The sequence below is a fragment of the Lissotriton helveticus genome, chromosome 10, assembly GCF_964261635.1.
Source record: "Lissotriton helveticus chromosome 10, aLisHel1.1, whole genome shotgun sequence".
In the NCBI taxonomy this organism is placed as follows: domain Eukaryota; kingdom Metazoa; phylum Chordata; class Amphibia; order Caudata; family Salamandridae; genus Lissotriton; species Lissotriton helveticus.
Genome location: NC_136071.1, coordinates 961,846,076 through 961,873,147, shown reverse-complemented (window position 1 = coordinate 961,873,147; position 27,072 = coordinate 961,846,076). Strand labels below are relative to the sequence as shown.

The 27,072-nt window shown below is 42.9% G+C and overlaps 1 protein-coding gene across 1 annotated transcript in view; it reads right to left on the bottom strand.

The window, feature by feature from the left end:
* LOC144784683 (pituitary tumor-transforming gene 1 protein-interacting protein-like) overlaps window positions 1-27,072 on the bottom strand; it is a 142,657-nt gene that overhangs the window by 28,432 nt on the left and 87,153 nt on the right. Inside the window, exon 6 of the mRNA XM_078663633.1 lies at window positions 10,774-10,820. Coding sequence (XP_078519759.1) covers window positions 10,774-10,820 — 47 coding nt within the window. The remainder of the gene's footprint in view (window positions 1-10,773; window positions 10,821-27,072) is intronic.

Sequence of the window (27,072 nt, the reverse complement as noted above, 5' to 3'; positions counted from 1 at the left end):
GGTGCAAGTAACATTTTCCATTGAATGCATGTGTGGCTGTAGATAAACATACTGTGCATAAACTGTAAACCAGTCCTCCCATAAGTGGTAGCTAGCCTATGAATGTTGCAGTAGCCTGAAGAAGTGTGCGGCGTACAGCCTGGCCCACATTGGCTTGTTAGCGTGCTAGTACATCCACACAACAGTATTTTGTGAAAGTGTGCAGTGTAGACCAAGTAGCTGCTTTGAAGATGTCAACTATGGGAATATTACCCAGGGAGGCCATAGAGACCACTTTTTTGTATAGTGGGCTCTTGGAGAAGTAGGCAAAGCCCCCTTGGCTTTTGCATAACATGTTTGGATACATTTGATTACCCGTCTGGGGAAGAGGGTGGGTGCATAACATGTTTGGATACATTTGTTTATCCATCTGGCTATGCCTGATTTTTATAGAGCCCCCCCTTTATGAGGTTTGGAAAGGGCAACAAAGAGCTGTTGAGTTTTTCGGAAGGGTCTTAGCCTCTCAACATTGTTTGTTAGGGTTTCCTTGACAACTAAGGTATGGAGGGCCCGTCATGCAAGTTCTATAGACTGATAAAGGTGGAATGGAGAGACCACCTTAGGAAGGAATTTAGGGTTGGTGCGAAGGACAACCCTGTCCATGTGAACCTGAAAGAAAGGTTCTTCCAACGGTAAAGCTTGAAGCTCACTGACACGCCTTAGTCTGGTGATAGTAAAAAGAAACCAGGATAAGAATTGAAGGGAGCATGAGTGGAGGGGCTCGAGTGGAGGGGCTCTAATGAAGGACCTGTTAGTCTTGTAAGGACGAAATTGAAATTTCACGCCAGGGTAACCCTTTTGAGACCCTGCATAAAATCTTTGATAACAGGAATCCTGAAGAGGGAGATGTGTTGCCTATTTGGAGATAAGCAGCAACAGCAGCTAAGTGGATCCGGATGGAGTTGAAGGCTAGTCCACAGGTCTGTATAGTAGGCCTGTGTGCTTCCTTCGAAATGCTCATGCATTCAGGAGGTAGGTTGAGATAACCAAACGCAAACTTCAGGAGCCAGATTGCTAGGTTGAGGTTCCTGGGGTCGGTGCCTGACCTGCTGGAGAGCCCCTCTTGCTAAACCACTGAGAGCTCGATGAGAGTGTTGAACCAAAGTTGCCTGGCCCAGGTGGGAGCTACCATGATGAGGGTGAGAGAGCTTTGCCGAAGCCTCCGAACTACAAATAGAAGGACAGGTAGAAACGGAAAACCATAGGCAAATATCCCTGACCGGTTCATCCATAGTGCATTGCCCATCGATTGTGGGTGTGGGAATTTGGAGGTGAAGTTTGGGGGTTTCACGTTTTCTGCCATGGCAAAGAGGTCCACATCTGGAAATCCCCATCACTGGGAGCAGGGGAGGAAGACTTGTGTGTGGAGTTCTCACCTGTAAACTTGTTGCTGCTAAGGTGGTCTACAAAGTCGCTGTCCACTCCCAGAAGGTACTCCATCGGCAGATGGATCCTGTGATGGAAAGCCAAATGACCTGGGCTAGCTGCGACAGCAGGGAAGAGAGAGTGCCACACTGCTTCTATAGGTAGTATATGGCTGTCTTATTGTCTGTCCGGATGAGGACTACCTTGCCCACAATGAGGGCAAGGAAGGGCTTCCGAACTGTAAAAACAGCTAACAGCTCTAGATAGTTGATGTGGAGACAGCGGTGACTTAGCTCCCCCTGTCCTTGAACAGTCAGGTCCTGTAAATGGGCACCCCATCCCGCCCCATGAGAGATGGATCTGTTATAATGGTAACCTGCGGAACTGGGTCAAGAAAAGGCTACCCCTGCAAGACATTGTTGGTGTTCCACCACTGTAGAGAGAAATAGGTGTGGCGGCTGATCAACAGGAGGTCGTCTCAATGATCCTCCGCTTGAGACCATTTATGCGTTAAGCATTCTTGTAGGGCAGGCATGTGTAATCAGACGGGGAGATGATGGTGATGCATGAGGCCATAATGCCGAGGATGCACAATACTGTCTGGACTGTGACCCGGTGATCTGGTTGAAAAAGAGGGACCGACGCATGGAAGGACTGGACCCTTGCAGGGCTAGTAGGCCTTGCCCACTTCAAATTGAGGACTGCCCCTAGAAAGGGTTGGATCTGAAGGGGCTGGAGGTAGGACTTGGTGACGCTGATGGTAAAACTCAAGTTGTGTAAGAGGTTTCTTGTGGCAGAGATGTGTGCGTGACTCTCTTATCAGCCAATTGGCCAGGTAAGGAAATACATGGACGTCCTGTCATCACAGGAAATTACTCCTGCAAGTTATTTTTTACATACATGAGGTGTAGTGATGACCCTGAATATCAGCACCTTAAACTGATGGTGTTTGCCACTTACCACAAACCGGAGGAAGCAACGGTGCATTAAATCAATCAGAATGTGGAAGAAGGCACCTTTGAGACTGAGTGCAGCATATAGTCACCTCGCTGTAGCAGTGGAATGACATCATGAAGAATGACCATGTAGAAATGTTCTGACAAGATGTATTAGTTAAGGGAAGAGCTTGAGGTCCAGGATATGTGCCAGGGACCCATCCTTCATAGGAATGGGGAAGTAGAGGAAATACACACCTGTGCCCTGTAGGTGTTGTGGCACAGGCTCTAAGAATGCTTGAACAGCTTCCCCAAGCAGGCGTTGGTGTTCTGCGTAGAGTGTGTCTCTGCGAGGTGGCATGTTGGGAGGAGTAAAAAGCTCCAAAAAGTAACTGTGTTGAATAATATCTAGTACTGGTCAGAGGTGATGTGTTGCCACGAGGGGAAGAATCTCTGAAGTCGACCCCAACAGGTGTTGTGTGATCGGGGGAGGAAGGACAAGTCTCTGCTTGGCAGGGGCGGTTCCTTTGGGAAAGCCTCCTACCCCTGGAGCTGTTGCCCTGGTATGCCCCTTGGAAGTAGCTCTTTTGCAGGGCAGCTGAGCAGGCACACCCCGGAAGGAAGTGGAGGCTTCTGGGGAGATGGCCTGGAGCCACAACAGCAGGCTGACCTGCGAAAGGACCCACGAGGGCAGAGACGTCCATGGTCTTCGCAGTCTCAGTATCATTTTTTATCTTTTCCAGCATCTCATCAACCTAGGGGACTGAACAGGTGTTCCCCATCAAATGGCAAATTGAAGAGATGCTGTTGGGCGTCTGGCTTGAAGAGAGAGACATGGAGCCAAGTGTGTCTGCGTATGAGCAGGCTGGAATTGATTCAGGGAGTGTCTGTGTTGGCAGCATCAAGGGTGCACCCGAGTGTGGTGTTTGAAATGAGCTTCCCTTCTGAGACTAGCTAATGTCCTTTTTTGTAGTATTCCTCTGGGAGATGTTGGAGTAGCTCCCCCATTTTGTCCCACTGGGCCTGGTTGAACTGGGAAAGCAGGCTGATGGAGTTGACGATGCACCAGTGGCTGGCCAATTGAGACGGGCTTTCCAGCTGCATCGATATATTTACTTTCCTTGTCTGATGCTGGCATGTCACCAGTACCCTGCACATTGGCTCAGTGGCGAGTCATATGCACCACCAAGGAGTCCGGAGGGAGTTGACCCTGGATGTAGAGTGGCTCAGAAGGGAAGGCCTTGTATTTTCTGTCTACCCTAAGGGTGACAAAACAAACTTTAATCGGCTCCCTAAAGATGCTTGAGGTCGGTTTAAGCATGCCTTTTTTATAATTGGGAGGTACAGCATGAAACATTGTGAGGAGGATAACGTTTCCAGCAGGAAATCCTCTTCCATGGCATCCCTACGTATTTTCACCTTATGTAATGAGGCAGTCTTACCAGGGACGTCATTGTAAGAGGTAGTATCATCTGGTGGGGAGGAACGGTCAGGGGTAGGGGTAGAGATCAAGGTCTGTGTCCCCTAGTGTGTCCACATCATAAGAATCCCAGAGGTTGCCCTACGTGGCAAGTCATATAGGTTCCCTGTGCCGTGATCCCCAGAGTCAAAGTGTGATGTCCCCTGTAGCATGTAAGGAAGGGGGTCAGCAGGAAGGTAAGAACGGTGAGGTAAGAGGCGGGCAGGAGGTAGGGGAAAAGTGGCTGAGGCTCTGGAAGATGGCTGGTAGACTTGTCGTGCCACTCTTGATGCTTGGGCGGTGGTGGAAGCTTAAGAGCCTCCTTGAAGCTGAGCTGCCTCATGGATGCCTGTATAGGGGATGCAGGTGGCTGTCCTGTGTGAGGATGGATCATAATGTGTCACTGGCAGGCGGCAAGCTCATCCTGCAGTTTCTGGAAGAAAGGTTCCATGGAGCCGACTGAAGATTCCAGTTTTGGTGCCGAAGATTTTGATGCCAGCGCATGGGTCGGCTGCGCTAAGCGGGGCTTCGATGACGAAGGCTTCAGGTTCAAAGGGTGTTTCAGTGCTGAGGTGGTGCTGATAAGAGTAGTCAAGGGGTGTCTAGTACATAGACACCCCTTGACTATACCTGGAGGTGAGCCCGCTCAACAAAGAAAGAGGGAGATGGAATGATATCTCTCAGCAACTGTTTGATAAATCATTCCAGTTGTGAGCCCTCTTCATCTGGAAAGCCCATAAAGTAGAAGTAATGAAGTTTGCATGGCCCTCTGCATCTTCTACTTGGACTTCAAGTGATTGGGATGTTACTGCTGGTGGGCTACAGATGTCCGCAACATCTTGACACTATCCTTAAAACCTGATATTTGACCTTCAGCCTCAGTAACTCTGTTGATCACATTACTATGGTCCTGCATTATGAGCGGCACGTCAATCTTCAGCTCCCTGGTCTTTCTGTAGAGTCTGCAGATAATCTGCTCTTGGAAGAGAAAATAAAGAACTTATCCAGCTGGGGAACTTCGGGCAGTTTACTGTCTGCCACTTAGCAGGAAATAGTCAATCGGAAGCACCAACTCTAATGCACTACACCTGAGCAAGCAGGGGCAAATCCCAGCTGAGTCCCATACTTGGACCCACTATCCTGTATACCAAAGGGTTTGCTGCAGCCAGATGGCGGAACCTCATCCAAACACGGGTGTGTCCAATCATCATGTTCCTGATGGAGACCAAGTCAGACTCTCAGCCAGCAGCCTGGGCCACCCAAGCCACAGTTCTCACGGGATTCTATTTCCCGACCTGCTCTCTTGCAGCATGAGCAGTCGAGAGTGCAAAACAGAGGGGACCCAATCACTGGGAAAGTGTAGTTAATCCCTCTGGCCCCAGCCACATTGTGTGTTCCCCCACACCTGGGATTCAAAGTTGACCCAGGGAGGAGGCAGGCCCCTAGACCAACACAAGGTGCCATGGGGACCACCAAGCTCACCATTTGCCGGACCCAAGATCCCCACATTTCGCCAGACCAAAGGTCTAGGTTCAATGAGCGGTCTCTTCACTCAAGCACCATCCAAAGATAGCAAGTTCAGAACCACTAGTCCATTCCAACTGCAGTGTTGGCCTGTGCATCTACAGCAGTGGTCTGGGAGAATCAGGTTGTAGCCACAATGTGCCATTCAGACACTGTTACTTTAAAGGTGGATAATGTCATGGTGTGCTGGTCACAGTTTACGCTCCACCACAATCCGCTCAGTGAGACCAGGGTCCAGGCCAGCCAGTCCCATGATCCAGGCTTCTGCCTCAGTTCTGTGCTCCAAACGTTTGGACATAGGACAAAGCTTGCAAGGATGCAAGCCTTCGCGGTCAATGGGACCTGAATTGGGGCTTCGGCCATGGGCGTGCCATCCCGACCTGGTGCTGTTGGCAAATTCTTAGTCATCGCTCACAGTGGATGGGAACCCGCTTACATCAGCATAGGAAAAACTAGGGTCTAAGGACCTCTCTATCTGCTAGCCTCTGATCGTGGAAGATGCAGTAGCAAAGGGAGTAATGACTGAGTAGTCCCACTGTGGTGATGGTATTGTTTTGAACTGAAGATGCAATTACCATTGAAGCGCATTTCCAACAGGCAGTAACAAATAAATGTACTGTTGTTCTGCAGAAGATGGACATCAGGGTTCCAGGGTATCAGTATCTAAAACTGGTCATCGTTGTCCAAATGGGTCCTCAATCACTGGAAAGAAGAACTTAAGCCTAGGAGTCAGAGGGATTTTGCATCCAGTAGTGAAATGCATTAAAAAAACACCCAGGAAGGGCAATACAATAGCCAGGAGCTGCTACAGTAAGAAACTGAAGAAGTAGGGCTAGAAACAGGTAAAGCAACAAAAAAAAGCTTCAGAAAGCTAAGACAGGGAGGAGTCAGATGATGCTGGCAAGCCAAATTGCTAAATAAACGAAAAATGCAAATATTTAAATATTAGGCAGGCTGGAATCTGTTCTGATGCTGTATCAGAGGAATTTATGACCTTTACTAACAATGGCAAGAAGGAAGGCGTGAGGTCTAAAGAGTGAACAGATGTCGAGAAACAGAAAGAATTGTGGAACATGTTAGAATTGGACCAGTCACTGTGGATTCTGCAAAACAGATGATGGGAGCAAGAGCTCAGTGTGAACCACAAAGCCCTTCTCAAAAAGGGTTTTCTGTGAACTTTTGTTTCACTTATCACCTGCCCCCAGTAAAAAAGCTGCTCTACAATGTTCACCTTATGTGGGGACATTTTCAAACAGGCTATGGCTAAATTACTCTCGATGGACCAATGAGAAGCTTGGCTTGAAAACAGAAAAACGAGTCACTGTGCTGCGAGTGCTTTGTTTGATTAGGTGAACAGCTTCCTCGTTTGAAAAAAGGATGATAAAAGAATGTATTGGTATTTGGGTAGTTGGAAAATCATTTTGAAGTTTAACTGAAGGAGTTTTTTTTATTAAATTCAAAACCTAGAAACCACTTTGGCAGTTTTGCTTAGCTACTAAATCATAAAAGGTTCAAGTCACTGATCAAAGCCATACAGCCTAACCAATAAAGCCATTCACAAAGCAATCCCCTGACCATATGAACAATGCACACGTGTGTGGCATTCAAAGGCATAGTCTGTGCGATGTACATACAGGACTTTGTGAATGTCCTATGTCCCTTTATCGAGTGGCCACAGGGTGCAGCAGAAGCCCATTCACTGTGCGCAATGCAGAAAGGTGTGCCCTAGGTTTCTATATCTTGAATGCACTATGCCCCTGTAGTAAGTACAATAGCAAGCATGGTCAAAGGCATCAGATATAGGTTACCGCAGAACATGTAACTGTATGCTCTACTGTGGCATTGCTACAGCAAATGCCCTGCTTAGGCTGTGTCTAGGGAATAGACCCAGGCTATCCCATGTGTCTTGTGTTTATGTCTCAAACACATTTGAAGTCACTGTTACTATCATTAGCGAATAGCGAGGTCATTAATGATGATCTAAGATTTGTTTTGTATTACACCACGTGGGAGGTCAGGAGCAGTGTAAAAGAGCCGCTGAACAAAAATTCGATAATTGATTAATATTAATGGGTTTTCAGGTTTTAAATTCTAACAAGTAAATGCTTTCTGAAAATAACGCACATGCATTTCATACGTACCTGTGTGCTCTGGTAAAAGCAAATTATAGTCTCTCGTGTACACACCATCATTTATTTTCCGCCATCAAAAAGCACTGCACGGTCATACGTTTGCATGAAATACTGATGGAAGGTGTGCGTCTATGAAGAATGTGTATCTCCAGCTACCAATGCGCTACTACCTCCAGGCCTCCCTAAGGACGACGGGAAGGAAGAGCGGCAGTTGCGATGCGTTACAGGTGAGTCATTACCATTTAAATGAAGTGGTTAAGGAGGGAAAGTGCACCCCCTTCAAAGCATCATCCGCTTGACATCTGAGGCAGGATCTGCCTAATCTCAGTCGGGGTTAACTAAGTGCTTGTCATCCTGCCACTCATTTTTTTTACTATTTGGAAACAAGCCACTTCTAGCCATGCGTCTGGCAGTCAATTCTGTAATATAATGTTCCTGTTTTTTTCTTTCAGTATTAAATATTTTACTCTGACAGTGGTTGTTTTTCAATGTACACCACTATAACAGGAATTCGGCTTTGACAGGTAAAAGCAAAAATGTTATTATATAAAACTTATAATAATTAGGATATTCAGAGGAGGTCTTGTAAAATATTTCAAATAAATATATAATTTACGATAGGGTAAACATTGTAGTTTCACATGGAGCCGTCATTTGGATGTTTTTAACACCTTAAGTGCTCATGACGAGCTCAGCTCGTCATGAGGCACGGTGCTTAGGTGCTCATGACGAGCTCGTCATGAGCCATGGAACGCTCACACGCGGGGATAATTCCCCTGCTGTGCTGAACGGTCCACAGAAACGGGTGTGGTCATGACGATCTGAGCTCGTCATGAGCACACGAGCACCGTGCCTCATGACAAGCTCGTCATGAGCACCGGGGCCCTGTGGGCACCCCTCCCACCCCCTAGCACAGCGTGGAGATTACCCCAACTGCGACGGGGTTAATTGCACCAAGTAAGCTGCACAGAGATTTAATCCACTCGACAATAAAGGTGTTCAGAGAACACATGTATCTACACAGACAATATTATTTTTAATAGAGCAAACCATGTCCTAATTCTGGCTATGATTATGCGAACATAATGCTTTGAAAGAGTTATCTCTTTCATAACTATATATTTACATTAAATATCTTAGTCATCTTTTCTTGTGATAAAAGAGCTTGAGTGAGAACTGAGAAATGAAAATGTATTATGAGTAGGACATCTGCCATGTTAGCTAAATCATTATTACATCTTTATAGGCTGCTGCAGCGGGCTTTGCTTGCCATTAACAGCCCGCTCCAGCATCAACGACCAGAGCCGAAGGCAAGGGCCTTTAACAAGGAAGTGGATATTTAATGGCTATTATAGCCCGCTATGGCGGACGTTACAGCCATGAGAACATCCTGCCCCATGAGAACAGAATGTCCTAATTACAAAACATTGTGATTAACAAGGACCCCCTGGATAATGCTCTATTAGACTCCTAGGGCAGGGTAAACAACCTGTATGCATACTAATTACAAAACACACAGAGGTCTCTTGGAGACCAAGGGGGTGAATCCCATCGGGGCACCAAAGCCTTTGTTTCATAGCTGTTGCTGTAACCGTTCAACAGATAGCAGCCAAGGGCACGGCCATGGATGTAAGATGTGGAACATTCACAGGAACTGCAGTGAAGGGAGGTTTAAGTTGGCCCCTGGTTCTCCCAGGACTAGGCTAAACTCCTTTTCATCGTTCAGCCTAGTTAGGTAGACTCAGGAGCCTTTAAAGTACTTTAGGTAACAATGCAACACAAATGACAAGGAAATCAAAAGGTTCAAAGAGTGCCATCAACATGATAATCCAATAATAAAAAATATTTGTGGAACACTGAAAATAAATACAACATCAAATTATATGGGCACATTACGGATTATTGTCCATAAAAAGTGAACTGCCCAAAGCTTACTGTAAAGAAACTCATGTGACAGTAGGTCCTTGGACTCTTCTGGAAATAACCCTAGCTCTCTGCTGTACAACATGACAGAAATCACCACTCTCCTCTAAAAGTGTTTAAATATTTCAACATTCTTTTCTTTTATGTTCTTATTAAAATGATTTTGTACTTTATTCCTATTTCCAATGCATATATTTAATAACGTTACATGTAGGAGTGCAAGAATGTTCAGCCAACACGTTTCGCTCTGGCCAAGATAGCCCACGATCTTTTCCATCGCTGGTACAATGTAATTCAAATGACAATTCAAAGGAAAATAAGCACTGCTATAGCTAATCAATCTCGCTTTGCCAATGCAGTTTGCTGGCCACAGTATGTGGGGTCTGGAGGAACTCGTTTTTAATAAAGAGGATTGAGAGTTCTTACAGAAATGCAAGGCCCAATGTCAAAAGGGGATTCTTTCATGACATCCAATCAAAACATGGTAAGACCGAATTGCTCTTTGAGTGGGACAAAGACAGGAACAGCGAGTAAAGCTAATGAATCTGGAGACTGGAAGAGCAGACAAGAAAGCGGTCGAATTATGAGCAAGGGTGGAACATAACCCACTCTAAGTCTATATTGGGTACAATAGGTCTGCTTGCCAACAGGCAGCTAAAGCTGCCCATAAACGAGCCCTAAATATATAGAGAAGCTAAAAGCAAAGGTATTTTGTTAAAGCAAAGGTATTTTGTTAACTGTAATTGAAGTACACTGTCTGCTGTGGTGTTAGTGATCACAGGTGAAAAATACTATATACTTGGGCATGCGTCAAAACACACAAAAGGTCAAGTCTTAATGTGATATACTTAATATGTGCCAAGTGATTCTAGCAAAACATTAACCCATTTGTGTCTTAAGCATAGCCCCATGTTGTCTATTGGTGACATAAATGAATACCCCAAAAAGTAATACATTCAGATTTAGGAGAGCAGTTTTCAATCAATAATTGTCGTTCGTTTAAGTATCATGCAATATGTTTATTGAGATAAAAATGCGTTTGCATTAATCACTATTTAATGTTTATTTTAGCATGGGGTGGTTGGGTTTGTCTGGTGGAAAGTGGTCCTGTGCACAGCTTGTTTCTTACTTTTAGGTATGGATTTATGTTTGGGTCAACTGCCTCATTTGATGTTGCCATTTCCTTCCCCGCTTTCACATTCTCTCACACGAGTCTCTGAGTCTCTCTATCACAAATGGTTTCTTTCAGTCTCAACGCTCTCTCATCTAAAACCTTGAAATTCTGCTAATAAGACAGTCTCCTTCAATACGTGTACTTGATTTGACACATTTTCGGATGTATCAGATATTACAATGCATTACAAAATGCACTAAGTGAAATTGGAGTTCAACTTACCATATTTTTTGCGGATGTCATCAGCCTTTACTTTCCTCTCACTTTTCCTATACAAAATATAAATACATTTTACTAGTGCATCAAATACCTTCAAAAACATTCATCGACATTTCAGCGCATGAAATGTGCCTACAATTATCCCATCAATAATGCACTCACAAGCATAAATTGTAACAATGAATACCGTTTGGGTTAACGTTTCAAAAATCATTATTTTGCCAATACTTCGGGGTTTCTGCCACAAATATCAATCCTTCTGTCAATCCTCACTAGTGAATCATTCCTAAGTTAAACAGGCAAGACATGGACCTAAAAAGGTCTAACGTATTTCCTGTATAGAAACTTACTTCTAAATACATTACAGGTTCCAACGCAAAATATTTAGTATATAATGTCAAGCTTGTTGGAAGCTTTTGTGAAGCTCAGGTCATAAAGGTTACGTCCAGTGCTTAATTTGAGCTTATGTTTGTCGGTGGGGACCTCCGGCACCCATTTTGAGAACTGGCACTTATTTTTCCTGATCGGACATTTCTCGAGAGCAAGAAAGAGAAAAACACACAAAGGGGAAAGGAGGAGGAAAATAAAGACGGAAAAGCCGCCACAAAAAGAGAAACAAGAATCTGCAAGAGTGAGTTAAAGGGGCATTGTGTTTGGTAATGTATTAAAGAGGCACGAGGTGGAATTGAAGACTAAGCAACCTTGGTATTTAGAAGACTGACATTTAACAGCATCAGCTGTGGGCTTTGGAGCAGAGCTTTGGGCACAGGTACACATTCTTTTACAAATTAAGCACTGCATATGGCCCATCTTTGGGTTAATTTTAACATCTTGTAGTAGCTAAAGATACCTACCTTATCGAGAATATACTATGCGTGGGCCGTAAACTCTGCTCCGTTCGCAGAGCTTTCCGCACTCCGTAGAGCACGTGGAGTTGCGAAAAACTCAGATCTGAGTTTATTGCTCGCGCACGCTCACCAATGTTAAGTTGGTGAGCACAAGCGAGGAAAATCGGACGCAAGACCACTTCTCACAGAGATTTCTCAACGCAGGCAGTCACGGATGGTCATGACCAATCGCGCTGAGAAAAATCCATTTGCATTGAGGAAACTGCCGCTCAAGTACAAAATCTACTAGAGCGGCAGAAAGAAGCAGTGCCCTCTTTGCACTGCACATCGTGCCATTCGCATTGATTTTTCATAGTGGAACAAACACCCGGCGCTAAAAATTCAACGCACGCTACCTAACAAACTCCACCGACGGCATGCCTCCGCATAGCACAGTGGAGTTTTTAGGTCACTTGGCAGAGAATTCTGCCCAGGCCTAGAATATACCACAAAAGCAGGTGTAGCCTGCTAGATTTACCAGTAGTAATGCAGTGACCTGAAAAGACAGGGCCTCGGGCAAACACCACCAGTTGTTTCCCCTTTGCGACAGCCCTGTATATTGGCACTTATGAGATCATGTCGACTATCAAGTCCAGGATTCCATTTTCTGTACAATGCAACTTTCATTCTGATGGTTCTCAAATAACTTATTGAGGGACACCAAATTCAACAGCATATGATGCAAAACTCAATTGGAAGAGTGATTCCTGGAAAGGTTTTCTAAGCGACTATTCCTCGGTAGGTGGTACAAAAAAGGTGCTAATGTAAACAGTGGAAAAAAATAAAGAGCAGTAGCAGCTAATACAAGCTAATATAATCCATTAATGGCTGATACAATTCACTATTGAGCACTATCATCCTGTGTATATGTAAGCTTCTAGGTAGAGTGAATAGAGAGTTACAGGAAGAAGGGCCAATTGATAGGGGTTATTGTTATGTCCACAAACATGGTCAGGAGTCCATAACCTTGCAGAATAGTTTATTTGACGAAGTACATGAACAGCACACGGTAACCCATGTTGACTGCCTAAGATCACAGCAAAAGTTGAGATCTGGAACACTCAACCGGAACCCTGGATGAATATTCCACAGCAGAACACAACACACATCTTCTCCCTTAACTATAAGGAACAACAAACTGAGAAAACAAAAATCCAAATAGTATACCACATATGAAATCTCAAACTAAACAAAATAGGATTGTTAACGATTGAACTAAATAGCAGAGGACAATGTAAAGGTCCTGTATTTATATAGCAACAAGTACTGTGAAATAGCACAGTAAAAGTCTTGTGGTTATATACAACAACAGTAGTGAAATAGCACAGCAAAATTTGACACCATGACAATATATTAGTTCAGAACATAGTACTGCAGGTGAATTTGAGAACTTTAGCAATATAATATCATCTAAGCATTAGTTCAGAACATAGACCTGCAAGTGCTTGGCACAGCTTGTAGATCTAATGCGCACCCTCCTTGAGGAAACGTGAACCAGTTTAAGAACAACATGAATATTTGCATCCGCACTCTCATCATGAGCAGTTTTAGTGAACTCCCTACCTGCCAGGACCACACCATCTCCATCTTCACTCTCACAACGATGTAGCGCCGATCTAGGAACCTGTTCTTCATCCGAATTGTCAATTCCACACTCATTTCCAATCCACCAATCCCCAGAAATAATTGTGCTTCAAGTAGGTACTCTTGCGAAAGCACTATTCCCCTCCTGCTGACAGTCCATCTTTTTTAATCAAGGCAACACTCCTCTTGTTCCACCATTCACATTCTTCACCAGCATTGCATAACTGGACACTTTCACCACCCGTGTAGCAGGACAAACATTGATCAGTTTCTCTTTTGACCTTTGTGGAAAATGTGGTGTTAAAGGGTTTTCAACTTGCATTATGGTAGCCTCCAGTCTTGTAATGAAATGGCGATTCATGATATGAATAGAGAATCAAAATGTCATTAAAGACAGGGAGGCAAACATTATCCCACCACCACTTCCTTTGTAGTAATAAAAAAGGGGAAAGGTGGGAAGAAAACGTATGTTTGTTCAAAATAAGAAATTTTCATAACGTACTTGAATATTCACAGGTATAACATAGTTATGTATATGTAAATAGAGATGTTTACTTGTTTATTGTTCTTAGATGTTTGGCGAGAAAAGAAGAAAGAAGAAAAGGAGCTGGGCAGTTTCACAGAGAAGATTCAGAAAAATAAAGTTGAAGAGTTTTATCACATGTAAAAGAGGTAGAGCGTTCTATGAGGAGAATATTCATGGACTAAGGAATTGTAATTCTAGATAGTGTTTTTATTGTTTGTAAGTTCTTTAAAGGTGCTGCAGGAGTGGCAATTAAAATATTAATGCACAACGTTAGCCTTCGCATCTATAATTAAATCTGGATTCTCTATTCACATCATTGGAAAAACGCCATTCCCGCCACAGTATGAGGGTTGGTGAGAAAGCCCTCCAGTGTTGGTCGACACAGAGTGATGCAGCTTTTATTTATGCTGCTTTCTGTCCGTTCTGGCAAGGCATTTTTTCTATTTACCTTACCCGCCTCATTGTCCTAGATTCTTTAAATACATTTCACATACGCTTTGCTGCTTTAAATACATCTTGCTTCCGAAAATAGTTTCTTCAGGAGGCACAATTTCAAAACACCTACCAATCTGTATAGTTTACTTTCCTTTGGACTTCCAACCTTGATATTAACATTGAAGAACTTCGCTTGGTTTGAAATTGTGACAGGTTCTGTAGCCAGTTCATTTTGGGATTTCAATATACCATACATCAATCAATCTTTGTTCTTTCTAACTGCCCTCTGGGCAATGAATAGGGCTTGATGTCCAGGGATTGGCTTTTGATATACAACAAAACATACACCCAATACTGTTCAGATTTTTTGTTGCATGCAAAACTTTATCATTAAGTAATGCTTGTGTGTTTTACCATTGAATACTTCCAACGATAGCTACAGAATGCTTAAACGGTATTAATGCACTCTTTCACCAGGATGCCTCAATGTGAATCATTTAGCATACTCGGGGGAGCGGTGTGTAAGGAGAATTCGTGGAGTACACATGTCAAGACTTCATATGCCTTGTTTTTGCATGAAGTATACCCAGCCCCATTTTTTTTACATTATGTCTGTGTAAAATAAATGGCCAAAACATTAGTTTGTGTATTCAAGCAATATGTACAATACTGTCCTTAGATTACGTTTTCAGGGGTGATACTTTTAATTACAAAACAAGCAAAAAGTTCAACCTGATTAATGTTTAGGAGAGCCATAGAGCTCTAACATGCACTGGGCCTTCCACTACAGGCTTCCGCATGTTGCTATAGTCTTTTATTGAACTTATCCAACAATTTATGTACTACATTCATTTTAAGTACAATATGCATATTCTGACGCACATTTCTTCACTCTTTTATGGTCACTAGTTTTAAATAGTGTTTAAAAAACAGGATGTTGCATTATCTGCAGACCTTATAAGGCTTCTCTACTTTTACGCAACTATGTTAGCCATATAAAGATAACATGTTCCATCAAGAGCATACATCAGTAAAAAAAAAACAATATGATATTCATATGGTCAATATTTCTTCAAAAGCGTCACTAAACAAAGAGACGATGTTCGGTAAAGACAGCTACCATGCAGGCTTCCTTCAAGAATCACTGAAACATTTAGGTGGAGCTGATTTATCCCAATAGTCAGATGATTCAGTTCAGTACAGAATATATTCGCCCAAATCCACATGTTAACATCTTTTTAATTTCACTGAAAATGATTACCAGCCCACTGGTATTGCTGAATGTTTCTAGACTAATTGAGAGTTAATTATATGATGGGTTCCAGCCACTTTTTTTTTTGAAACTCCAAACTTCAAAGCGATGGCAACAAGTACAAGTGGTGGTTTTACAGTAGAAATCATGTGCAATTAATAAAGAAAAATTGAATTAACCTACTGATTGATAATTTTGTACATCATATATTGTGAATGTAAATAAAAAGAAACATATTGTAAGAATTTTCTAAACAATGGGTATATTATTAAACATTATAATGTTAAAAATAATGTACTTCATCTAGAACGTAAAATTGCTTTTGGATCAAATGTATGCTTTGAAATGGGCAATAAAACTTCGGAAAACTATGGGAAATTGAAAAGATTTTATGAGAAACAAATGCATGCACGTTAAGGTCTTCTTTCATACAGTACATGGATATCGGTGAATGAAACTTCTAGCATTGAAGGATTCCTTGTGCCTTTGTTTTCTCTCTTATAAAAAAAATCCTTTTAAAAAAGAAGAACGCTTTACATGTGGATTTAACATTCTAACTCTGACAATAACTTTTCAATTCACAATTAGGGCCAGTCTACGGCATAGACGGCCAGCCAGGGTGCAGAACACATTGCGACTTCCACCCCGGCCAAATGAAGCCTGCCATATTCAGAGCACAGATGAGATCTTTATGCCTTCAGTTGAACAGCCGTCATTGTGGGTTGCTCTGAAGGTACTGAAAGGTTGGTGCATCACCACCCCCTTTAAGGCAGCAGTTCAACACACTTATTTATTTTCAAACACAAACTACCAAATGTGGAGTTTGTTAATAAAATGGAATAAAACAATTTTCCCAACACTCTGAAAGTATATTATCCACAAACTCTGGCAATTTTATACCAAGGTGCAGGGGTAATTTTTATTTTTTTTGGTCTGGTATAGACAGGATTTTCTTGGTTTTGTTGGACAGACAAAAACATCCGTCTCTCCGCTCTAAATAGGGCAGGCAGTCTGATGTTCTTACTCCGAGTACGTTTGACAGCAGAGCCAGTGGGCGCACTGATGTGGGAAATTCCCATGGACTCTAAATAGGGTGGTGAACTTTTGGTTTGCCGAACAGAGTACTCTGCCATGTTTTGAACTCAGTACCCTGTCCTTCAAACTCTGAGGGCCTAATTATGATGGCAAGTGGGCGGTCAGACGACTGACTGCCATCGCAGCGGGCATGAGACTAGCCGACCAGGAGTCGGCGGTCCCACCCACCGTATAATGATTAGACCACTGTGTAGGCGGTCAAAAACTGCCTTTTCCTACTTCGGCATATGCTGCAGCCCAGAAAAAGGGCAGCAGCACAAGCCATAGTGGAAAAGGCAGTTTGTGAACATCCTTGCACCATGTGGTGCCTGCCACACGGTACATGGATGTGTGGAGGAGCACTACATCCATGCACCATGTGGGCAGTGGCCCATGGGGTACAGGGCCCTTCTTACAGCCCCCAAAATCCTTGTCCGGCTGCCTTTTCATGGCAGTGGGACTGCCAAGAAAAGGCAGTCTGAAAGGAATACCCTAATCCCCATTGTAGGGTTAGGAATCCCAACGCCGCCCCGACGGGATCTTGGATGCTGTCGGAGGCGGCGGTCCTACCCCCCCATCCTCAGCACTCCGACCATCAGTATTGTAATCTGGCAGTCGGACAGATTCCAAGGATGTAGGACTGACCGTCACCGATGTCTTGGTGGCAGTTCACCCGACATCGAAATGACTCCTTAAATAGAGAATGTAGTCTACAACGTACCTAAAAAGATGGCACCATTTCCAGTGCTGTGAATTCGCAAAAACTCTGTTGTTACTTTTTTTTGTCAACAATCCCCTTTTTATACTTTGAAGGGATTTCAGGCAATTTTTAGGATATTCTTCATTGTACTGGATGACTGTGGAACCAGTCTTATTTTTTGTACCTGTATTGTTTTATTTTTTAGGTCGACCCTGGGCGGCGCATGCGCTACTCTGCAAGGCATGCTATATTGAGGTAGGGACTTGAAGCCCCGCCCACTCTCCGTCCGTATTTTTTCATTGCCTTGTGTCATTGTCCACTGTAAACTGTGGCTGTTCATTGGTCAAAAAGCTTAGTAGTCCCTCCTTAGTACCGCCTTTTCTCATTTTGTATCCTCCCATGGTAACACCCCATGTTACGTGTGTGGTTACTCAGTGCACTTTAATCACAGTCTCCGAGCACTATTTTCTCAAATAGCTTTGTCCTGCCTGCTCTTGCAGGCAGGATACGCTCTCTCCTAACACTTTTAAAAAACAATTATAGCAGGCATTTGCAATGCAATAGGTATTGCATTTGCAAAACTTTAAGCTTTTGGCATTGTAAATGATAATGCTTTTTATTTATCTGTTTAAAAACAACACATAAATAAAAAGCATTGTCATTTCCAATGCCAATAGGTCAAACTCTCGTAAATGCGAGACCTATTGCATTGCAAATGCGTGTTTTAATCAGGTTTCAACAAAATCACAGATATAGTTGTTGATCAGAAAGGGATCACTGAGGAATAGTTTAAAGGTTGAATATCTTGTAAAAGCGCTCATGTCTCTTATGACTTAACCTCTCTAGTCCCCCTTTTAGATCCATTTTGGGAGGTGAATACCTAGTTGGTTGTTAAAAAGGACCCTCACCGACCAGTTTTACTTGGGGCATGCTTCATCCTTAGGTCCTCATCCAAACCATCTAATGCAAAGGTTCTTAACCTTTTGACTTCTGTGGACCATCACTGAATCATTACTGGAATCCGAGGACCCCTACTGAGTCATTATTGGAAGCCAGGGACACCAGATCTAAACAATTTCTATAATTTGGACCTCAAAACACTACACAAAAATACAAAAACTAGAATACACCATATATATGATCATATATTAAAATATTTTGCATGATTCACATATAGAAACATTCTAATTATTATTGTTGTTTCCTTATTTGTATACACTTTATGAATGTTAACCGATTAATTTAATTATTATTTCATTTTGTAAAACTGTTGTGGACCACTTGAGTAGGCCTCATGGACCCCTAGGGGTCATCGGACAAAAGGTCAAAGAACCACTGATCTAATATGATTGGTTGGGCTCTACGCTGTTGACTAGGGTGTACAGCGGGATCTTGAACAAAAATTGCCTTTAAGTTTTCCCTATTCGTTTTTAAGACTTGTTATTCAGGGTACCCTTGGCAAGGTTAAAAGCATAAAATGATGTCCTTAGAGTATGAGATGTACTCCAGCATCTAAGGTCGCTACGTTTCAGTCATTAAGATTCGCCTAACACAGTATCTTTAACTTCAATCCTGAAGAAAGCCATACAACCTTTTTAGATGAATCTTAATAGCTGAAACATGTTGACCTTGCAGAAGGTGCCCTGCGGGAGAGCAGCAACATGTCTGCCAGCAGTCAATGTGGTGATTCGAAAGAAAAAGAACCATTGTCTTATTGCACTCATTCTACTCCTCTGGCTTCATTCAAGTGCATTTACATTCCTGTGCCACAATAAGAATTGGTGGCGAATCTCATGTCAAAGAGACTATCATAATGTTTTGACCAACTCAACCCCTACAGTTTTGGGTGCTCAATCCTGCTCTTCGCGCTGTAATTCACCACTCTTCATCCCAGAGTGCCAGTATACCCCTATTATCTATTCTGTCCATTATACACGGTCTCGTCTCCCAAGCAAATCTGGTCTCTCGAACACAAGCAGTGAGGCTAACTAGGAGGGACAATAAAGTCTAAGTGGCCAATACTGGAAAAGGTTCCATAATAAACAACCTTGGCACTCATTCTGCCTTTTCTGATAAGGACAGCGTAAAGAATTAAGAGCACACTGCAACATCTTTTCTGTGATAACGCCTGGCACACAATGTTCCCATGATCCAAATCCCTACTCTCTAATTCAGAGAGTAACAGAGATATAGGATCTTTTGTACCTTGCATACAAACACGTGAACCAGCAAGGAAATGATGGAGAGGGTGTCTTTCGCACAGTAACCAATGATAGAGGTATCGTTTAAGGGCACCAGTAGACACAGGCCTAGCTGCTTGCACAATGATGTTACCTGCAGCTTTTGTGCAAACTAAGCAGCACTCTGAAATTAGAGAGACCTATGGAATATTTCATTAGAACCCTTTTACACCTTCCCAATATTCAGGCATTTAATGGCAATTTGTAGGCATCTGAAGCTAGCAAATATGTTAGGGATTTACTGTGTTTTTTTTGTTTTTTTAAAATATGCACTATGCAGAAAATGGCGAAAATACAAAAATAAGTTAATCGCCCAGAAATCCCAGTCACACTAGTTCGGTCTCTTAAGTCTCCTTTTTAGACAGGCGTGCATGTGATCAGGAAAAATGCCGGTACCCACAGTGCAGGACAGTCAGTGGACGAAGTGAACCGTCCCACATCCCCATACTGTGTACTCTGGTGGGCAGAAGTAAAACATGAAGGACACCTGAAGGTACCGATGGATGAAGAGAGCTGCAAATATAATATTTGTGTACTAAATATTTTTGGAACACATGAGAATCCCTAGACAGCTCATTCCATCTCTAGTCCAAACCTACGAAGGGAAGTTAAACTAGGTGCAAAGACAAATCATATATGAAGGATGTCCTATAAATTGTATTGATGGGCTGAAACGTGCTTGATAATAACCTGCTCGCCTTTCCCTGCTTCTGACCTAAAGCTCTCGTAGCAATGGACAGTAGTATGCATAGCAATATCCGTATGGTTTGCTAATGAGTATTTGTTATATACCTCACGTACTAGCATTTAATGGGGATACAATTGTTTCACCGACATGGAATGTACAGAAATCGGGAAATTCCCGTACACTTCTTTTACTTAGCTGCAATGCTATATTGTCCAGTGAAATTGTTTTCCCAGAGAACAAATGCTACTTCTGTTCAAGAACATCTGTTTTTCTCAGCCAGGCAGCCGCTTTCCTCAATTTCTACAAAATCTGGTGTATGGTTCTTTCATGCTGTGTGAATGACTTAGTCATGCATTCACATCTGACTTCCCACTATGACATAAGGCATGAGACAAATTCCTTTTCTTAGAGCTACTGTGTTTTCTATGACAGACAGGCATCGGCATTGTACAAAATATCTACAAGTCGACCGCTCATGCACTGTATGAGGAGAGAGTTTGACGAAAAAATGACAAGGGCACGCAAATAAATTAGGAAACCCAGTTACCTTGGAATAATGAGGAAAAACACAGCAGGTGCCAGACTGCAGGTCGAGAACACGGTCCCCGCTTTCGACTTTTGCACACACCTCTGAGTGTGCCATTGTGCAAGGCGCTGTTCTCTAGATTATAGCCACCATCCCACTCCCCCCACCCCCACCGCAAAGTGCTAGATGAAGCGCAGTACTGAAAACCACATAAGTTCCTCCAACTGATGCTTACTGAGCTGTGGGGCCAGTCTGCCTTTGGAGGTTGGAATGACACGGACTGTGCCTGCAACTCCTCTGCGGGGAGCCCTAGGGTGTTTCTGGGACACTTACTCTCCCATGGAGCAAGTGCTGCGCAGTTTCCACGCTTCACAAGTACTCTGCTGTTCAGCCACACCTATATTGACGTCACTGTTCAAAAGTTTTCACACATGAAATGGTGCCTAAACCTCCTGGAAGACTGAGGAACACCTCATTTGCATTATGCAGTTGCGAAGAGGGTGTACGAGAAAGCACCCTTACGGAAGGGGGGTGCGGGCAAACGTCCTTGGGCTCTCTGTCATCTGAATGTGCTGCAGAAGGGTAAGAAGTGGGCACAAACATGCACTTCAGTCCAGAGCACTTCCTTGATCCAGCATCCATTAGATAAAAACAACAATTGCGGCATTTCACCTTCATAAGTCGTTAGATTTCTGCAATCGAAAACCAAAAAATCTTGATGTAAAGCATATAGTGCCAGATGTACGACCATTTCATTATATGGAATGTACAACAGAGACCAACTCGTAAAATGGAATGTACAACAGTGTCTCAGACACTGTTTGCGATTCCTAACGGGGTCGCAAATATCCTGCCTCATCAATATTCATGAGGCAGGTCGCAATTTGGGACCCATTGGGAACGGCCAGCACTTGCATGGATGGTGGCCTGCTAGGGTCAGCAGACCACCATGTCGGTAACTGCTTTTTCAATAAAGTAGGTTTTTTTTGTGTTTCTAAATGCAGCCCGTTTTCTTTAAAGGAAAACGAACTGCATTTAAAAAAGAAACATGAAACCTTTCTGCTTCATTTTTTAAGAGTTGGAAGAGTAGGCAGTGGTCCGTGGGACTGCTGCCTGCTCTTAAAAAATATTTTCGGATCCATTCACAAAGAGGAAGGGGTCCCCTAGGGACTCCTTCCCATTTGCAAGTGGCTTACCACGTACTTATAATAGGTGGTAACCTGTGAGTGTTTTGTGACCGCAAATGCAGTCACAAAACAATGGTACATACCATTCTGACTCGCTATTAGGAAGGGACGCCCTTGGCATGCCCCTTCCATATAGCGACTCGCAAACACTATTTTGCGATTCACCGACTTGCAAAATAGCATTTGTACATGCCAACACCCTTTTTTGCGGTGCAAATGGGCCGATTTCCCGCTTGCGACTGCAAAAAACAGTCATATATCTGACCCATAATACTTCCTGGATTTAATTTAGGATAATTCGTACATGTCCCAAGGGAAAAGGCAACAAAATGATTCACTGCGTAATATAAGGGCATTCTTTTCTAATATTTTATCAAGTGTGAAAGCCAATCTTAACTTTGATGGTTTTATCCATGTATGATGTTCATCAATTCTTGCCTACTTTAACACCAGCGAAGCCACCTCATTGCAAGTGGATATCAGAGCTTGTATGATCTTGCTGCAAGGCTTGATCTCATGAGAAAAACTTACCGTTGCTTATGCCAGTCGTAGGAAGCATACTCATAAACCAAGCAGGAGGCGATTTTACCTTTATGAATGATGTCACTTTCACCTTTAAAATGGCGGTTTCAGTAATATCGGATTCCATAATGTAATTCATACATTCAGTCGACCAGAATCTGCATCTATTCACAAGCGTTAATAATTAGAAGGTTCAAATGAAAAATGAACTTTCAAGTTTACTTTGTTGACTTCCATTTACTGGTTTGTGGTTCACTTTTGGTTTAACCGGGGAACCAAAAGCTGAATTTGTTTTCAGTTCTCTCAGTTAGATTTATTCATACCCCTGGCACAGGTCTACAAATGGGAAAATAAACAGGTAAAAAATGATGGGAGGATCATTACTGAGAAACGACAAGATAGTCATTCAATCATAACTACTGTGCCTCCGGGTACGGCTGCCCCACAACAGGCACCAGGGAATAGTAAAAACAAAGAAGTAACTCATCAGAAACATATGGTTCCAAGGAATTGAGTAAATGGCAGATTAAGCCATACAATCCCGTTTATTCCGACAGTGGACAGGCCCACCTGACAGGGTGAATCCCATCTTCAATTCAGAGTGGAATTGCAGCCATGGCAAAGGGCTTGTGTAGTCTTTTGCTCATCACCAAATGGGCAACATATGCTGATAGATGTAGACTCTTTCTCAAGATAGCAGAAGTGATGTTTGTTTCCTCCATAGCTGCAGAAGGGGTAGGAAAGCCCTTATGACTCATAGCGTTCTTTAAGAATTAGACTGACAAAGATACACTACGCCAGAGGCTTCCCATTCTGGTCTCAAGCTAAACCTAAAACCCTAAACAAAGTACTCTGCGTCAGCCACGAGGGAGTAAACAGTAAATAACAATTGGTGTACTACTTTTTGAGGAAATATAGAACCACGCCTTACTCTTGCCACATTGCAGAGCTTCAGTCTTATGTGAACGATTCATTAACTCCGGCAAACAGGCCCCTACCTCATGAGAACAGCCTCCCAAAGACCAACTCAGGAGCAGCTGAAGAGATTTGGACAAGAATTTAAAAAAGAGCCATTGTCCTCAGCATACGGGATCAGGCATTATCATTGCGCAGAACAGAACACGGCAAGAGAAATTACTTTGTATTTTCTTAGCCAAATGTAACATAATGGTGAATAAACGCAGAAGACAAAATCCGTACTGGTGGCACCTGGGTCAGTGACAAAGTGGAGAGTACAATATAAATAAATACACTGGGGGAAAAAACAGTATTTGAGAGAAAAAAATCCAACACGTAGATAAATCGATGGTGAGAGGCCACGTTGAGGCCTTAATACGTCTATGCATTTGCCAAACGTGCTGTTACCCCAGCGGGTCTCCTGGAGCTGTGCAGTCTAAATCAAACACAGAAAATGGCACAGTGACGCAACAGCCAAGTTTCCGCTTTCCAAACATGCGCGTGGGCAGACAGAGCCCTAAAGGAGACACAAAGAAGAGTCCAATGTTTGGCCACAAGGTTGGAAACACAGCGTGTCCGTCAAGGCAAGCCTTCTTTATCCCGAGGCCAGTGCTCTGCAAGTAGTCAATTACAATGTGAGCAGCTTGTGTTTTGTGTGCTTATTCACTTTGCAAATAACTTCCACTTTAATAGTGCGGAATTAAAGAGCGAGGTCACGGAGGCAACACAGAGGTTTTGGCTGAGTGCGACCATGATTCCTTGACAGCTTGAAGGGCTGGACAGATTCAGGGAGGTGAGCTACTTTGATGATTAGAACCCCCTTTTTCAAAGCTGCATGGTCCTCCATGTTAACCGATTACAGCCTCACTTCAATGAACTTCATAATGATAGCTAACAAGAAGAGGAAGCAGGCTAGTCCCACATTAACCTGCTGCATAGACGTGAGATGGATAGCTAAGTGGGAGAGAGACCTGGCCACAAAACTGGCTGCTGAATAGCAGAAAAAGCGCCCCCAAGTATTGAAGCAGTTCTCCAATGATCTCTTTGATTCTTAGCTCGCTAACCTGTAAGTCCATCGCCTTATCTCGGGTTACAGAATTCCTGTTTAAACAGGATCTAATGAGTAACATAAAATAACGAACAGCATTAAAGACAAGGTAGCCATGACACTGGATAGTCATGGAGTCCTCGGTCAAGCCCATGCCGGTTCCAAGCAAGTTCCAAGGGAGTACCAGAGAACCGAGACAGTGACTGGATTACAGAGGATTTTAATACGCCACCAAGATAGATGCACTCTTCCTTAAACTGACGAGTTGTCGATAGGTTAAACATTTTACATATCCTGAGTAACTAAATTTTTTCTACAGACTACCCTAACAAATGATGGCAAGGGGAGGTCAGCCTTTACCATCCCAGGGGCACTTTCAGTTTGGTGTTATGTACTTTGGACAGTGAGTGCCACACATGGCAGGTGGCAGGCACATGATGTATTTTTGGACTAACATGGTAGTGAGTCGATACAGGGTTCTCCCAGAACTGTCGACTAGGACCCTGACAGACCTCAGACCCAAATGAGGGTCTTTGCATGCATTACTGCTTACTGAAGAAACGTTATCAAATCAAATCAAGCTTTATTCGACTATTTGTGAAATAATCATAAAAGCACAGTAAAAACAAGTTTAAACAAAACATGTAAAAGTACATTCGCTAAGAAAACTTGAGCAAACACGCACATTAGCTAATCGTTAAATTCCCAGAATTAAAAATCACAACTTACATAAACATAGTTTTTCTACATGAGAAGACCTACCTTAAAAATGTGTTATCAATATGTGAGAATATTGTGGCACATTGGACTGAACTATCAACAAAGATATACCCAGAGTGGTGATCTGGGCCCGTTCTAGCCCAACTAATATTGGAAGGCCATAAGTACAGCCTGTGTGCTGGACGCATCAGATTACAGCAAATAATTCACAGTGCGTGCATATGCATCTGGACACAGCCTCGTAGCACCTTTATAACAGGGTGATGAGGATGAGTAGAAGAAATCTGTGCCTTTTGTCAGAATATTCCCTACAGGACAAAGGAGAGTCCTACAGCGAGATAGTGTGTTGCAGTTATTTGGTCCCTGAAATACTTTAAACCACACCTATATAAAGGCAAAGGGTCAAATCCACAATTACTTACGTTTTCAGTATTACTCCATTTGGATTTCATTACAAGACCGGAGGCTACATTATGCATTATCTTTTAATGCAACTCACAAGCAGCCGCACTACATCACAAAGGATAAAGTTCTAGAGTTTACATAACACAGGATAAAGGATGTAGCCAGGAAACAGTCTGCCTCTTTTAAAAGCGGCTCGCAAGCAGATAAGTCACTGCCTTTTACTTCTCGCTTATTTACCTTTGTTTGTCTTTTAACATGTAACATTTTATTAATGGAAAATGCCTATATGTAATAGTTTTATCATATAGTATTTTAGTAATCGATCACTATATGTAATCCTCATTAATATCTTTCCGTTTTACCTGCTCTCTCGTGGTGGCGCTGGCTTCTCCCCTCCCACCCCCTCTACCTCGACTTCCAATTCATGGTTGTCTCACCCTTCTCTCCCCCCCGATGGCTTTGCCTCGATATCTTCCATGCTCTCTGTGGTATTCCATGACTTGATGTCATTTGGAACCAATTTATGTCATTTAGAATTGTCTAGAATGTTTTCACTTGATTTTACCACTGTTACTGTATAGCTTATGCTGTGAGGACTTCTCCTGCTTCCTGTGGTTGTTAAGCTGTACTTCTTATGAATAAATCTACTTGGAACCTACATCCAGTGTGGTTGGAGTTACTACATAATTACTGGCGACGTTTGGGAGAAGTGGATTTGAAGAAGACAGCGTTCACTTGTTTTTCTTCCAAATTAAGCAAAATTTACATTTTGCCAACTAAAGGAAAACTTTTCTTCTTCAGCTGTGAGAAGCTCCTGATATACAATTTTGAACCTTATCAAAAGAACCTGTTTGATATTGTTCTTCGAACGCAAGTTTATTTTCCTTTTAAATTTCTTTGGATCCTTATTAAACCCTGCGCCTGCACGACATCATCATCTTTCGACCGCACTCATCGAGCGGTTTTTAATTTTCATTGTTTTGGCACCTTCTCTTTGTTATGTTGTAAGTTTCTTTAATACCTCGTGAATAGAATATAGAATGTACTGTGTTTGGGGTTCCATGTGGAACACGGGGAGTGTATGCTGAGCGGTTGAGAGGAAGACATCGCTTCCCTGGCTCTCACCTGTTTATTTCCTATATTTCACGTGAATAAATATATATCTACGATTAAATCTTGTTGGAGTTCTTCACTACAAATTGGCGACGAGGGAAACTGGAGTTCACATGAAGATTTCTACAAAAGAATAATTCTTATTCAAGAAAATCTGAAGGAAATCTTATCGTTTAAAAGAAAAGGACCGGAGTGAACTAAATCTGTGAGTTACATGCCTACGTGTTGTTTGAAATTGCCACCGCTTTTGCCGACTGTGTTTTACTTTAAGTTACATCTGTGGTCATCTGTACTTAACGCCACTAACAAAATAACCGTTAAAGTCATCAGGTACCTGCATTATTTGAACCGTGTTCACCATTCCAGTGCATGCGCCGACTGCCTCGAGAGAAACTACGCGCGTCACTTGGCAACGCGACTGCTAGCAATTGCGCGTCC